Below are 13,716 nucleotides of genomic sequence, written 5' to 3'. Positions count from 1 at the left end.
AGTACACACCCATATCGGGCCCAAGGAAGGAGGCCCTGAGGTATGGGTAAAGTGGAACTTGAGGAAGTGAGGGCTGCTGTGGGGGAAGTAGCCCAGGGAATTGTACATGTCATGTTTCTAAAAGATCAGCTACCATAGCTGATACTATTAGGGTCCCTGGGCTGGAGCCTGGAGTAGAGGGTGGGCCCAGGCTCCCCCCGCCCTTTGCCCCCTGTTTAATCACTGAGACTGGGAGATAACAGAGACTGTGCAAGGAAGGATAACTTCTCCTCACCTCCCTTGCTGGCTTATGATGAAAATGGCTCAGTAGACTGTGATCCTTTTCTCTAGAGAAAGAAGGGTTATGTGGAGAGTCACAGTGAGCCTCTGAGGCTAGCAAAATCCACCAGGAAACAAGGGACCCATGGAAGCAAGGACAGAGCTTTGTCACACATTATACTGAGAATGGATGTAACAACATTAATTTGATTTTCAACCACTAGGCTCTCTGTACCTAGCTCGTAGGGCTGCTATAAATAAAAAGGATAACTTTTTTTGAATTAAATGAGCACATTTGACGCAGAAGCCACTGAAAGATGCCATTTTCGCACAGCCACTTTTCAGACTAACTTCCCTTTGAAAGCAACAGCCGCTGAAATCACTCACAGATCTGACTTGCATTAGTTCATATCTTTTTAACCCACCATGAAGTTCTGCATCTTTGATGTGAGCTAATTAAGCTCAGATGGCTTTCCCTAGACTGCTTTCTGGAGCTCTGGAATGAAGAGAGCCAAATTAGGCCCATCTGTCTAAATGGAAGGGAGTTGTCTCCAGCCAGAACGCACGCTTCGTTACCCAGCACAGAAGCTGCCTTCCAAAATTCCTGAGCGCCAGGAAGGAGATTTTATAACTGCCAAAGCTTATCTGGAATAGTCACTATAGGCAGTTTGGAAGACAGCACGGTATCTCGGGATTAGATTGAACCACTAAACTGTTCCATTCACTTATTCATGCAGAAGGCTCCGCTGTCTGCACACTATGGAATGTTCCATACGGAGCCCCCCGCAACAGACTTGCATGCAAATCTTAAACATTCAGAACTTCAGCATGAACGCTTTTTCTTCACAGTTTTTAATTTGTTACACCATGGTAATCATGCTAAAAATGAAATATTGTTTCCATTTAAAAAAATAAATCAAGAGGGATTAACTAACTTCAGTTGAGCACAGGAGATTATTTTCTTAGGGCCGGATTCTGAAGCTCTTCAATTGGCACAACTGCCACTGAAGTCAATGAGAGTTTTTTTTATGTGGCAGGGCTGCTGGACTCAAATAAAGAAAGCAGCACGATGTGGTCCATCTCATAAACCACAACTGCTGCACCAATAGGAAGCCACTAATTGCTCCCAGAATGACTTGGCTGTCTATGCAATGGATCAGGTGGACGTGGGGCGGGGGAGGGAAGGGAAAGATGGTAGTATTCTGTTCTCTGTGCTATTAAGACAGTAAATACATGCATCCAAAAGTCTACAAACCAAATTCAGGAGGCTCACAAGCCTCCTCTGCATGTTAGGCATTTCACAATATTGGACGTATCTGAAGGGGTGAATGGTCTTGCAGTGAAAGTACAGGAGTGAGAGTCAAGTGACCAGAGTCTATTCTTGCCTGTTGATTCACAAGCCAGTGGCAAAGCCAAGTCATCTGTGCCTCAGTTTACCTGTATAAACTAGGGATGCTCCACCGCATAGTTGTTTTGTCTGAAAGGCCCTTTGAGATATCTGGGTAGATGGCACTATAGAGGTGTAAAGTATTAATGTGACAGCATATACTCCTATGTCTTTGATATGTACTACAAGACGTCACAGCTGTTCTGAACTAACGGTGATTGACTTCTCTGCTCACGGTATGTAAGCTCTCTGTCTTTGCCAACTACCTTGCTTTATTGGTTCCTACATTTATTCCTCAAACATTATCATCACAACAAAATTATAAAAGCCGAGGTCCAAGGTTAAGAAACATTACTGAAGTGATCCCAACATTCTGTGAAATTTTAAGACCTGAACAAGTTTCTATACAGTACAAGGATTCTTACTGATACTCTGAAAACCTATAAAAAAAATCTTTATAATGAAAAAGTATTATAAGTAATAATATTTGCTGAACAAATACCTATGTGGAATGTACAGTAATCAGGCTAACTAATGTAAACAAAAGAAATGAGGAAACAATTAGCAATTGTCAAACAACGAAAGAATCTCACTTAAGATTTTAGAATGGGCTCTTTTGAGAAAAAGATTTTGTTTTACAATAAAAACACAAAAGCACTCCGACAACTGTGGTCCATGCCAAATCCGTTTCAGCTAGTGTGGAACTATATGCTTCTGAGGAGACAGACTAACTTCTCTGGGACTCTAGTGTATCCTAATGCAGGACCAGTATCTGTGTACAGACTGCTTCAGTTTGGGAGACCTGAATAAAAGACAACATTTTACAGTTGTGAGGAGCTACGTTTTAAAAGAATATAATATAGGGTTTAGGAACAAAGTTATATTTCCTAATAACCATACTGAAAACATCCTTGAGCAAAGAAATAACTAAATTCTCTCATATTAAAGCAAGCATTTTCTTCCATCTCAGTCAACTTCTGTAAGGAAGATACAAGTAATAAGCTAATGCAGTCTGCAATCTAATGAGTATCATCAATAGACCAATCCCACTATTTCCCACAAAAATAATTAAGACCATCAGCTTGGAAGTGTTAGTCTGTGGGCACACGTGTGCGCTCTCAGCCCTATTTCCCTGAGCTGCAATGCTGAGTATTCCATCAGTAGCGTATGCAAGAAAGGCCTGAGATGGAAAGTTGTAGCTGCTCTACTTACCATATCAAGGTCTTGAGAAACCCTCCGTTTGCGCAGCTCCTCCATCCTCTCACACACATCAGTAAAACAGGTGTTATAGTAATCTGCGTACTGCTGTGCCAGGTCATCAATGTTACCCAATGACCCGTCCTACGGAGAAGACACAATGAAAAGTAAAGCTTAATCAAAGTTAAAAAATGTCAGATTTTAAAAGTAACCATGGTGATTACACATGAAATGGAATTAATCAGGCCATCTTATTAATATAAAATTTACTGAAATTGTCATTGCTCAGGGCTGTGGCTTGCTTCTTTAGAGTGAGTGTTTTCTATTATATTACTGATGTGGAATGGACAAAAGCTAACGTCATGGCAGCTAAGGGGCATACCTCTGGCATCACATTCATGCCTGAAGCCCCCTTTCATGGATTCCCAATCCCCTTTGTTGGAATAACCCATATCCAGCAGGGATTTCCTTGTAGTTCCTCTTCTGGGCAATGGGAGTTGCTGCACCTTCTCTGCAGGCCACTCCTGCTCTCCCTGCAGGGTGGCAACCAGAAGAGCCGCTGGTGAGCACAGGGAGTGGGTGTTCACATAATGTGAGGAGGGGGCCATGCAAGTGTCTAGGTACATACAGATGACAGCAACACATGGCAGGGAAATAATGACGCCCAAGAAACTATTACCCCAGTCCATTCCTTGCTACACCAGGCACTCCAACACATATCCAAGCTCACGTAGGTGTCCTAGGCACCCAGTCACTCATCCCACCACCACCAGCTTTCAGCCCAACCCAGCTGTCCCAATTGAGAACATTTCCTTCACTGCATATACCATTATTTGCTGAGAGTGGCTCTGTTGTCTCTGACAATAGTAAACACCACCACTTCAATCATCATACTCTTCACTTACAAGCACAATGAGCAAGACTCCTAATTGTCCCAGTACAACCATAATTGACAGGCAAAAAGAAAAGGAGTACTTGTGGCACCTTAGAGACTAAAATTTATTTGAGCATAAGCTTTCGTGAGCTACAGCTCACTTCATCGGATGCATGCTTTTTAATATATGCCTTTAAAAACAAACAACGTAGAGGTTTGGAACTAGGCTGCATTGTTGAAATTAAATATAGAACCCATTTCAAACTCAAAACGTGTTTGTATCATGAATGGAAAAGGGAGGAATACCAAGCAGTTGTTTTGTAGCAATGAACGTATAACTGACGTAGAAAAAATACAGTATGCTACATGCATTGGTTTGTAAGCTAGGATAGGTGTAATTTTATTTCTTTTTTGGTAGTCTATTAACATGTGTATTATTGCACAGATCTTTTAAAAAATGGAACATATGGTTTTGTATTTTGTGCTTATTCTTTGTGCGTGCAGGAGGAGCAGAAGAGAATACTTTTCATGTTCTGAATTGATTGACTGTAAATCTGTTTTTATTATCTCAATGTAATTTTGCTGTCTCAGTTCTATTAAAGTGTCTCCATTGCACTTTCCATACTTCTTCTAAAATATTTATTATTTAGGTAAAAATGTCTACATAGTTCTTATTAAATATCAGAACTGCGACTTTTATATATTTTAAAAAACATTTGTTTCTTGAATGTTTGGATAAAAATTATCAAGAAACAATCTTTTAAAATAATTATATATAAAAGTAGCAATGCAGATATTTAAACAATAGAGAAAGCAAGATTATAGCAAGGAGGCCTACATTCATGAGCCACATCTTACTATAACCACAGAAATTTGAACAAGACCTATTTAGCTGTCTAGTCCATCTTCTTGCGTAGGAAGAAAAGGCAGGACCTTATATTTTGAGATCAGATTTCCAGATGGTCAATGAAAACAGTCTAGTATAGTATCATATCTAGGATTCTAAAACACAGGATCTACTTACACTAGTACTTTTCCACATGCTAAATTCCGAACACAGTTTCCCTGAAAGTTTTGTAATTTTAATGTTACAATAAACTCAAAGTAGTGTACACTTCCTCAAAATGATGTGTGGCACATACAGAAAAATCTCCTATATGCCACTTGTTGAAGCAGTCACATCAGCACTTGAAATAACTGTGCAACTCCCATCCACCATACTCCTCAGCCTGCCAAGGCCCAAACATGGGACTTTCTGCGATAAAAGACGAAAATTATTAATGCGGGAAAGCTTAAATGTGGAGAGATTCATTCCCTTAGCATCCGTAACTTTCTATAACCTTAGTTTCATGATTCTTTATTTCTGGTGAATAATTTTCAACAGAAGGGGACACCACATTTGTATGGAATACAAGCAACTTTGTGATTAAAATGAGGTAGGCATGAGAGGATGCCAGTCATACCTAGGGTGACCAGATGTCCCAATTTTATAGGGACAGTCCCGATTTTTGGGTCTTTTTCTTGTATAGGCTCCTATTACCACCCCACCCCTGTCCCAATTTCACACATTTGCTGTTTGGTCACACTAGCAATACCCATCCTCTTCTGGAGCAGCCGCCATGCTGACTGGCTAGCAATTAGACTGCACAAGCATGCACTGGAAGGTTTTTCTTCCACTTGTTTCATACAATTAGTCACTCTGGAAAAAGTTGTATGAGAAAACTCTAGCCTCCACCTGTGCTGCAAGCTCAATACATCTGCTTGTGTAACCAGATATTCCTTTTAGCATTGTCAGATACCTGCTTGATTCTACTAGCGTGATCCCACGCACAAACACAAAGAACCGCCCTTTGTAAGTTCAGGCATGCAATTTTGGTTGCCAGTTCCACACTGCAGGGGAGTAATTGGAAACCTAACAGTCCCACAGGCAAAACTGAGATTTGCCTGTTTAATTGTCGCATGCATGTTGCATTCTTGCTGATAGTTTGTGCTAGTTTCAAATGGGAAAGGGTGATTTGAAAGCTGATTTATTCTGTGGAAGGATTAACACATTTATCAGCTCTGAGTGTTTTAGGTAAACTCTAGCCTGGAGTTTCTTGCCTGGTACAACTGGTTTCTATTCATTTCCTACTGCGCTTGGAGTATCTAAGAGTTGAGGGGCAAGTTGAAAACAATTATCGCAGATGAGCAAGGAGGGGAAATTACTTTTGTAAAACTAAAATTTACAATATCACGTTTTTCTCTAATCAGAATTATTTAACAGAGACAAAGTTATAAAGTAGAGATGTGATTTGTTTAAAATAAGTGAATCTGAAATTGCCAAAAGTACTCTAAATCCAAATTTAATACTTGAAATTTTGCTTAGCTATAAAAAGGAATATGGCTTTATTGCAAGCTAAATTACAATTAGACAAGCAATATGGAACAGGCTTACTCTAGAACTCCACCCATACAACTTCCCAGGACAAGTTCATGCAGCATTACCAGCACAAGATTTTTATTTAGAAAGCATCATTGTACACTAATGGGCCTGTACAACAGGTGAAGCATGTCAAACAAAGAATTACAAGTGTTCATTATACACTTCCTGGAACAGAAGGGCAGTAGAAGCTTTTTTTTAAAGAAAGCAGGACAGGTTTGTCTTGTATTAATAGAGATGGTTTCAAGCTTGGAGGTCTGTGGCTATGTCTTCACTGAAGAAACATGTACCCCTGAGTCAGCTCCTCCCAAGTTAGCCTACCAAGGGTGAGAGCAGCCACTCTGAGAAATGACACTCAAACTGCACAGAGTAACTGGATTACTGTACAGAGAAGCTGCATTAGCCAAAGCTTTGATTTAGCACATAACTCTTGATGTGCCAGCTAATTTGAGTTCAAACCCAAGTTCTGTCCACACACACACACACAAACCTGAACAACATAGCAGGTATAATGAGAGTTACCTCTGCAATGAAGAAGACAAGACCTGTGTGAAAGACAGCATGAATCTGGAAGTGGATGGAGGAAACAAAGCAGGCTGTTAGAAGAGAAGCATTGGCAGATTACAGAGCCTGGGACAGGGTATTGGAACATTATATCATTGGAACAACTTCCACTGAGTTAACAGACCTGGAGGTTGCTGACTTTTCCAGTAGCATAGGACACCATGGCCAGACATGGGGATAGAGCTCTGCTCATGTAATCTCAAATTGAGACAGATTATACCCTATAAATTCATGCACTTAAATTCCAGAGTTTCCAGGAACTTGGGAAGGAAGATGTTCATCAAATCATTTTTATCCATTACTGGAGTATTTATTTTATGCTTTTTGGGTGGGGGCAGCTGGAGAGTCTCTCTGTTGTATAAGAAGAAACACAGCTGTATAAATCAATACATGCCAAAGACAGCAAGCATTTCACACTCAGCCGCTTCCACTCATGTTACAGGTTACACAAATATCGTCAACATTCTGCAAAGGATTATACGTTTCTTTTATGTTCATTCAAGTTTTCTTCCATGGATGGAAGTTAAATACATACTATTTATCTCTACTGCACACCTTGATCTTTTAAGTGCTATTAAAAATCATGATGAAAATGGAGACAGAAAATGCCTTTTTCAAAACGATTGTTACTATTGATTGTATCCATTTTAGGCATCACCAAATCACAGGTAGTACTAACCATAAAATAACCTGTTTGAGCTCCTGTATGTTGCTTGACTACTCACTACATTATATCCACTAACTTTTCCAACTTAACTATTCCATATAATAATAATTATATGCTTTGCATTTGTATTGTGTCTTCCTTCCAAAGTGCTTTATAAATATTAAGATAAAGATTCACCACTCAGCCTGTGAGTTAGGTAACTTCTAGTCACCATTTTCCAGATGAAAAAGCCAAGGAAATTGTCCAAGACAAGATTTTTTTAAAATTCCTACTGTTAACAGCATGATTATAAATCATATTTAAAGACCATTTAAAACCAAAATTTATTTTTGTTAAAGCAAGCATGCTTTTTATCCTTTTTTATATTATTCAGCTCTGACAGTGAATCTACTCTGGTTAGTTTTACCTTTGATCACAGTTGTTTTCATTTTCTGACTTTTACGTACTTGCATTAGGCTTTTATTTTCAGTTTCCAACACTTCATTGGAATGCTTAAAATTTTAAAAAAAGTCATAGAAATAAACAAATCTTGAAAGCATATTAATTTGTATAGCCCTCTTTTCCTTGTACACAAACTTATATTTTGGGCCTGATCTACAGCACAATTGCCTAAATCATTTCTGAAAAGCTACTTTCATATATTTAGCAGGCACCAAATAGCATGGAGATAGATAATATTGAAAAAAAAAAAGCACATGTAATTTACATTTACTATATATTGAAAATGACTTTCTTCTTATTACAAATACGCTCTATACTCAAAATACGTAGGTCCTACATTTAAAATACCACAGGTTACTACAACAAAAAGATATATAAACAATGATGTTTTAAAAGCTCTAAATTCTCCAGTAGCCCACTGAAACTCATTTCCTTAAATCTCTTGGGCTAAATCACCACCACTAGCATTTAAATAACAAAACAGAACCATGCACCCTATAAACTCCAGCTTTTATGTTCCAAACTTGATAGATAACTGAATCCCTACTGCAAAAAATGATTAGCACCAATTTTGATATGATTGTCATGCAAACTGCCATGTTCTAGTCATATAATCCCATTGCCACATATTCTTCCCAAGGGAAGAAATTCATAAGAAGCATGGCAACAGATTGATACTTCCCCCAAAAATACTTTGCTCAAGTCTCAGGTAAAAAGGTTATAAAATATACTTAATAAACAAATTCTACCTGAGATCATCACTGGTTGTTATGTAAAAGAGTAAATAATCCATAGTTTTAAAGGGGCAGAAACTAAAAACAAACAAAAATATTTCTTGAAAACAGCAGTTGTCCAATATTTTCATTCTATGGTTATCCAGTGTGTATCGATATTTCCATCCTTTGATGCACATGCATAACAGTTTTGGGCAACACACAGCTTCAGTGATTCACTGGGAATTCCATGGTAGTGTATTTGCTGTGATATGCACGTGAATTCCAAAAAGTATCTGTCATGTTTCATGCTGATGGAGTGACTACAAAGGGATATTGTAATGATTTGACACTTATTATAAAGTTAAGATTAATCAGTCACTGAACATCAGTTGGTTTAATATGCTTCCTTTGTACATGATGTTTAACAGCATAAAGGGCCATGTTTTGTCAGATACCTCAGGTGTGGGGGGAGAGGCAACAGTCACAGAAAGAATATAAATGAATATACATTACACAACTAGGACCAATAAAGTTATAGCTCAATCCTGAAGAGCGGTCTAAGTAGAAGGACCCTTGAATTCAATGGAACCCTAGTAGGGGATAAATTCCACCTGCATAATTACCTTGCAAAATTGGGGTCATAGATGGGAAAAGTGGTAATTTGAGTCTACATTCTATTATTGTTGTGCTTCTTTTTGATCCAATAGTATCAGGAATTTTTATAGATGTGTGTCTACTTACACACAAACACAGGTTGCCACCTCTCTGGCTTTTACCTGGACAGTCTGTTTTTTGGTTTCTGTGTCCGGCATGTAGGGTTGTCAGGTGTCCTGTTTTTAACTGGAAAGTCTAGTTGAAAAGCGGACACGGCAGTGTCCAGTACTGACTGGACATCAAAAGCCAAGAGCCCTGGAACATGGGACCAGAGGCCATTGCCCCCCCCCACACTTTTACCAACTGTAAGGACAAGTGATTGGGGGGGCAGGGGATGCGCGGGGTATTGGGAGGGAAGAGGTGGCTTGTTAGTGGAGCCTAGGGAGAAAGGGGGGCCACAGTTCAGGCACTGGCAGCCCCCACACTTTTAGGGACCTTCCACCGCTCCTGCCAAAAGCCTGCTTATGGTGGGGTAGAGGGAGGTGCTGGGTCATTAAACTATGCCAGCCCCTGCTCGGTGGGGTGACCTCCTACCTGCAGACAGGTTCCTTGTCAGACTGCAGCAGCTCCTGTGCAGGCCCTGGAACAGAGGGAGCCCAGCTAGTTGGGGGAGGAAGGTGGAGACAATCCAGCGAGCAATAGGGTGGGGGAGAGGAATGAGCAACAGGGGCGAAGACTTGGGTGAAGAGGCAGAGAAGGGCAAGGCCTAGGGAGTCCAGTTACCACCAATCAGAAAGGTGACAACCTTAACACACACCTCCCCACTTCAGTTGACCTTCTGCATGTCAGGATGGATGTATTGGTTACCATGTGTATGTGTACCTGTCACTTGCTTGTGTGGGAAGTTCATTCCGGTGTATATTTAAGCACAGATTTCAAACAGCCATGTAGGGGTTCTCCCTAGTCTAAAAAAGGCTAGAATGATGCTAGTCTTAATGCTAAGTGAGCACTTTGCAGCGCTTAGCAAGACAGGTGTGCGTCTGTATAAGGCCCACAGTAGAGTATGATGGAAAAACTGCTGAACACTGCTGCTTGTTCTTTTGCTCAAAAAGCAGTCATCTTCATAACCACTCCTGATGGGCCCACAGCCCATGCCTGAGCCAACAGACAAGGACTAGAACAGTAACTGGGAGGAGAGACACGCCAGTCATCCTGTTAAAATCAGAGTATGTGGAAATGGTAGAAAAAGGGAGTTCCTCTTCTGAAATGCTTCACATTCAAGTCCAGGCTAAGGGCCTACTTTGGATCTTCACAGCCTAAGACAAAATAGATCCATTTCAGTGCCTGAAACACAGAACTACTGTGTGGAAAACATGGTAAACATTAGCAGCTTAATTTTGGCACTTAGTTCTCAACAGGGAAGGCTACCAAAAATGCGTGGGCATATTAGCCTGCATTTCCCAAATACCTTTGGTTTTGGATATTGTAAGAAGTCTATACATGAAGAGTAGGATTTGGGCCATAGTAAATAGGGCTATTCCCAAAAATAGTGGTGGAATAAAAAATCTGCATGATTGAAGCTGAAGGAAAAACATATATGTTCCTCAGAGTACACTGCAGAAGTTATTCAACAGCACTCCTCCTTGTGAAATTATAACCACAGAGCTCCTTCCCAGGTCAGGGACAACTGAGTTTATCCACCGCATAATAAAAGTGAGGGACATTCAGGCTTTTCTGGGACAACTTTAAACAGCCCATCAATCTCTTTTAAACATTTCCCTTATGAATTCATACACACGTTAAACTTGCTTGCTCAGGTCATTTCCTCCCCTTTCTTTTGTCCTTCTTGCTGCCCCCATTTCAGCTTCTGCAAGCCTCTCCATGCAACTGGCCAAATAGTCTACTGCATTGCAAAAGAGATCAGTAGATGAATACAGACTCTGTGCATTTGGGGGGGGGGGGGGGGAGAGAGAGAGAGAGAGAGAGAGAATATGTTCTACTTTCCTCTATATTTTTTTTAAAAACATCAAAATTTATTTAAAATAGACAACTTTTCTCAAAATGGAACCATTAATCTGCATCTCTCTCTGTACCCGTGGCTTTGTATTTGCTTTTGCTATGGTATGTCACATACATGGTCATGATATGTATCTGAAAATATTGCAGAGCTGCGTCATAACAACACTGTTGATCCACTCACCTGCATTCTGTCCAGCAATCCAATTGTACTGGGACTAAGACTGACATCCCAAGTCTGAGAGCAGCTTCAAAACAGCTGCCATTAAAAACAAATCCAACAACATGATAGAGAAGTGTTTCCTTCTTTCCCCAAGACTCAGGATAGGCAATATTCCATCCTATACCAGAGACAGCTTCTCTCATCGCTAACAATCTCTCAGTTTCAAAGTCTGTTTTCTGAATCTTCACAGTTACTAAGATGGACAACACAGAAAGAGGAGGAGCCTGGTGTAAGCTCAAAAGCTTGTCTCTCTCACCAACGGAAGTTGGTCCAATAAAAGATATTCCCTCACTCATCTTTATTACAGACAGAAGGGTGCAGCCAGTGGGGACCTAGCACTTGCCCCTCTAGTCCTGGAATGGCCTGCAACATTGGACTTTAAAGTCATGACATTTTTATATAGTGAAAATCTATTTTAGGTTATGTTTAGAGATTGTCACAGCTTCCCCTTGGCTCCTGTACAGTTGGAGTTAGGATAACAAAGGACATGACATAAGTCCCATTGACTCAGAGGGAGATTTTTCATTAATTTTACTGGAATTGGGCCCTTAGGCACTTGGCTTTACAGACAGAGGTACAAAAAGAGTCTCAAAAATTTTCCTAAAATAGTTTCTGTAACATGTGCCCTATATGGAATATGTGATCGTGTAGTTATAAAACAATTCATTTGAGATGACCTATATATTTCACTAGGGGCTTTGACATTAGAGTAATGCAACCATTCTGAACTCGTGCTGTTAAAAACTTTATACTGAACCACATCATCATGTATTCTCTCTCCTCGTAGTTTAAGATGCCTCACTATATAAATATATTAAAAAGAATACTTCATGGAGAACACTGACAATGGGAAGCAAAGTTCCTTTCCATCATCATCTTTCCCCCTCAGTTTTCATTGTAAAGAACTTCTATCTTTGCCAAGAACATATAAACAAAGCATCTTTATAGAACCACCCTGAGCATGTTGTCTGTTACTTGTAGGCTAAACATCTTGAGGTGACACTGCTAGGATCTTTCACTCCGCATGCAGCACAATGTAATGTAGTAATGAAAACTGATGTTCATCTAACTCAAAATTAAGTCGGCTGAAAAGTCCTGTCTAAACACTTGTTCAGCCCTAGCCTTTATCATCAGAATTACCAGAATCATTCATTTTTCTAACATCCTTAAAAAGTGGGTATTTATCCCAATTATAACCAGCTCTTTCATGTGCTCATGTATCTTAAAAATCAACATTATATGAAAACACTTAAAAGTCAGTCAAATCTTCCCACAAAGTCAATCTTCCACCAATATTTTGCATGTTCATCTGGAAGGAATATTTTGCATGTTCATCTGGCTCTTTCAAATCCCAACTCAAGACTATTGTCTGCTGTGATGCCTACAAGAAGTCAGCCCATTAATAACAGCTAGTCAAGAACTGCTGATTAAATCTAGGTTGTTGGTTTTTTTTTTTTAGAAGAATAAATTAAGATGGTTTGGAACCCATCAAGCCAATTATTGCACCCCTCTTCACTCTCTCCTCCTTTTCCTGAATGCATTCACCTGAGTCTTGCCTCAAAATTAAATTGTGAGCTCTTGGGGCAGGAATTGCATCAATGCGTTTGCATAGCATGTAACATTATGGGGCTCCTGTCTTGCATGAGGCCTTTAGACACGTTTCCAATAGAAACAAACAACAACAAAAATACTAATTAAGGATATAGATGCTCATAATCTAAAAGTATCCTTGGGATGTCATCTCACTAAATCTTGAAGATGAAAAAAGTTGCTAAAGCCATTTTCTATTGGTGGGCCAGGATCATGAAGCATAATAGGTGCTATGGTATGGTCTTATTTCTTGAGCCAACGTCTATTGAAGGAGACTTGAGTGAATGCCGAAAGTCTCAAGTAGAGGAAAGAACCAGTACCAATCTCACTTTATAGACAATGTTTACTAAGACGACAAAACATCAATGGAAGGTTCGCTAAAAACCTCACCCTTTGAATCAGTTTTCCCCACAGGTTACCACAGCACTGCAGAATATGATATTTTTATGTGGCGCCAAAATTCTCCAACATGCACATATAGCTTCAGGAGTGAACTAGTAATCACAGCAGAAGAGATTAAAGGAAACGAGTAAAGACACACAAGAAAAATTTATTCTTAAAGAATATTTAGAAATTTAAGAATTGAAGAAAAAACAAAGAAATTTAAGAATAAAACAATAATGAGCGGGCCACCATAGCCCAAAAAATTGACTGGACTTGGAAGCACCTAGCATATGGGATTTAATGGCATATAAGAGCAAAAGCCCAAATTAAAAATGTAGCCAAACTTTTTCCATCTTTATAGCCATGAGTTATTACAAAAGGGTATA

At 39.6% G+C, this 13,716-nt stretch overlaps 1 protein-coding gene across 7 annotated transcripts in view; it reads right to left on the bottom strand.

Annotated features, from left to right (window-relative positions):
- Window positions 1-13,716, bottom strand: part of SASH1 (SAM and SH3 domain containing 1) — an 866,583-nt gene that overhangs the window by 134,725 nt on the left and 718,142 nt on the right. For all 7 annotated transcript variants that reach the window (XM_043511166.1, XM_043511160.1, XM_038395547.2 and 4 more), the window contains one exon: window positions 2,858-2,986. In XM_043511166.1, coding sequence (XP_043367101.1) covers window positions 2,858-2,986 — 129 coding nt within the window. The remainder of the gene's footprint in view (window positions 1-2,857; window positions 2,987-13,716) is intronic.

This window comes from Dermochelys coriacea, chromosome 3 (genome assembly GCF_009764565.3).
Source record: "Dermochelys coriacea isolate rDerCor1 chromosome 3, rDerCor1.pri.v4, whole genome shotgun sequence".
Taxonomy (NCBI): Eukaryota; Metazoa; Chordata; order Testudines; family Dermochelyidae; genus Dermochelys; species Dermochelys coriacea.
Note: the sequence above shows the minus strand (reverse complement) of the source record. Positions and strands in the feature narration are given on the sequence as shown.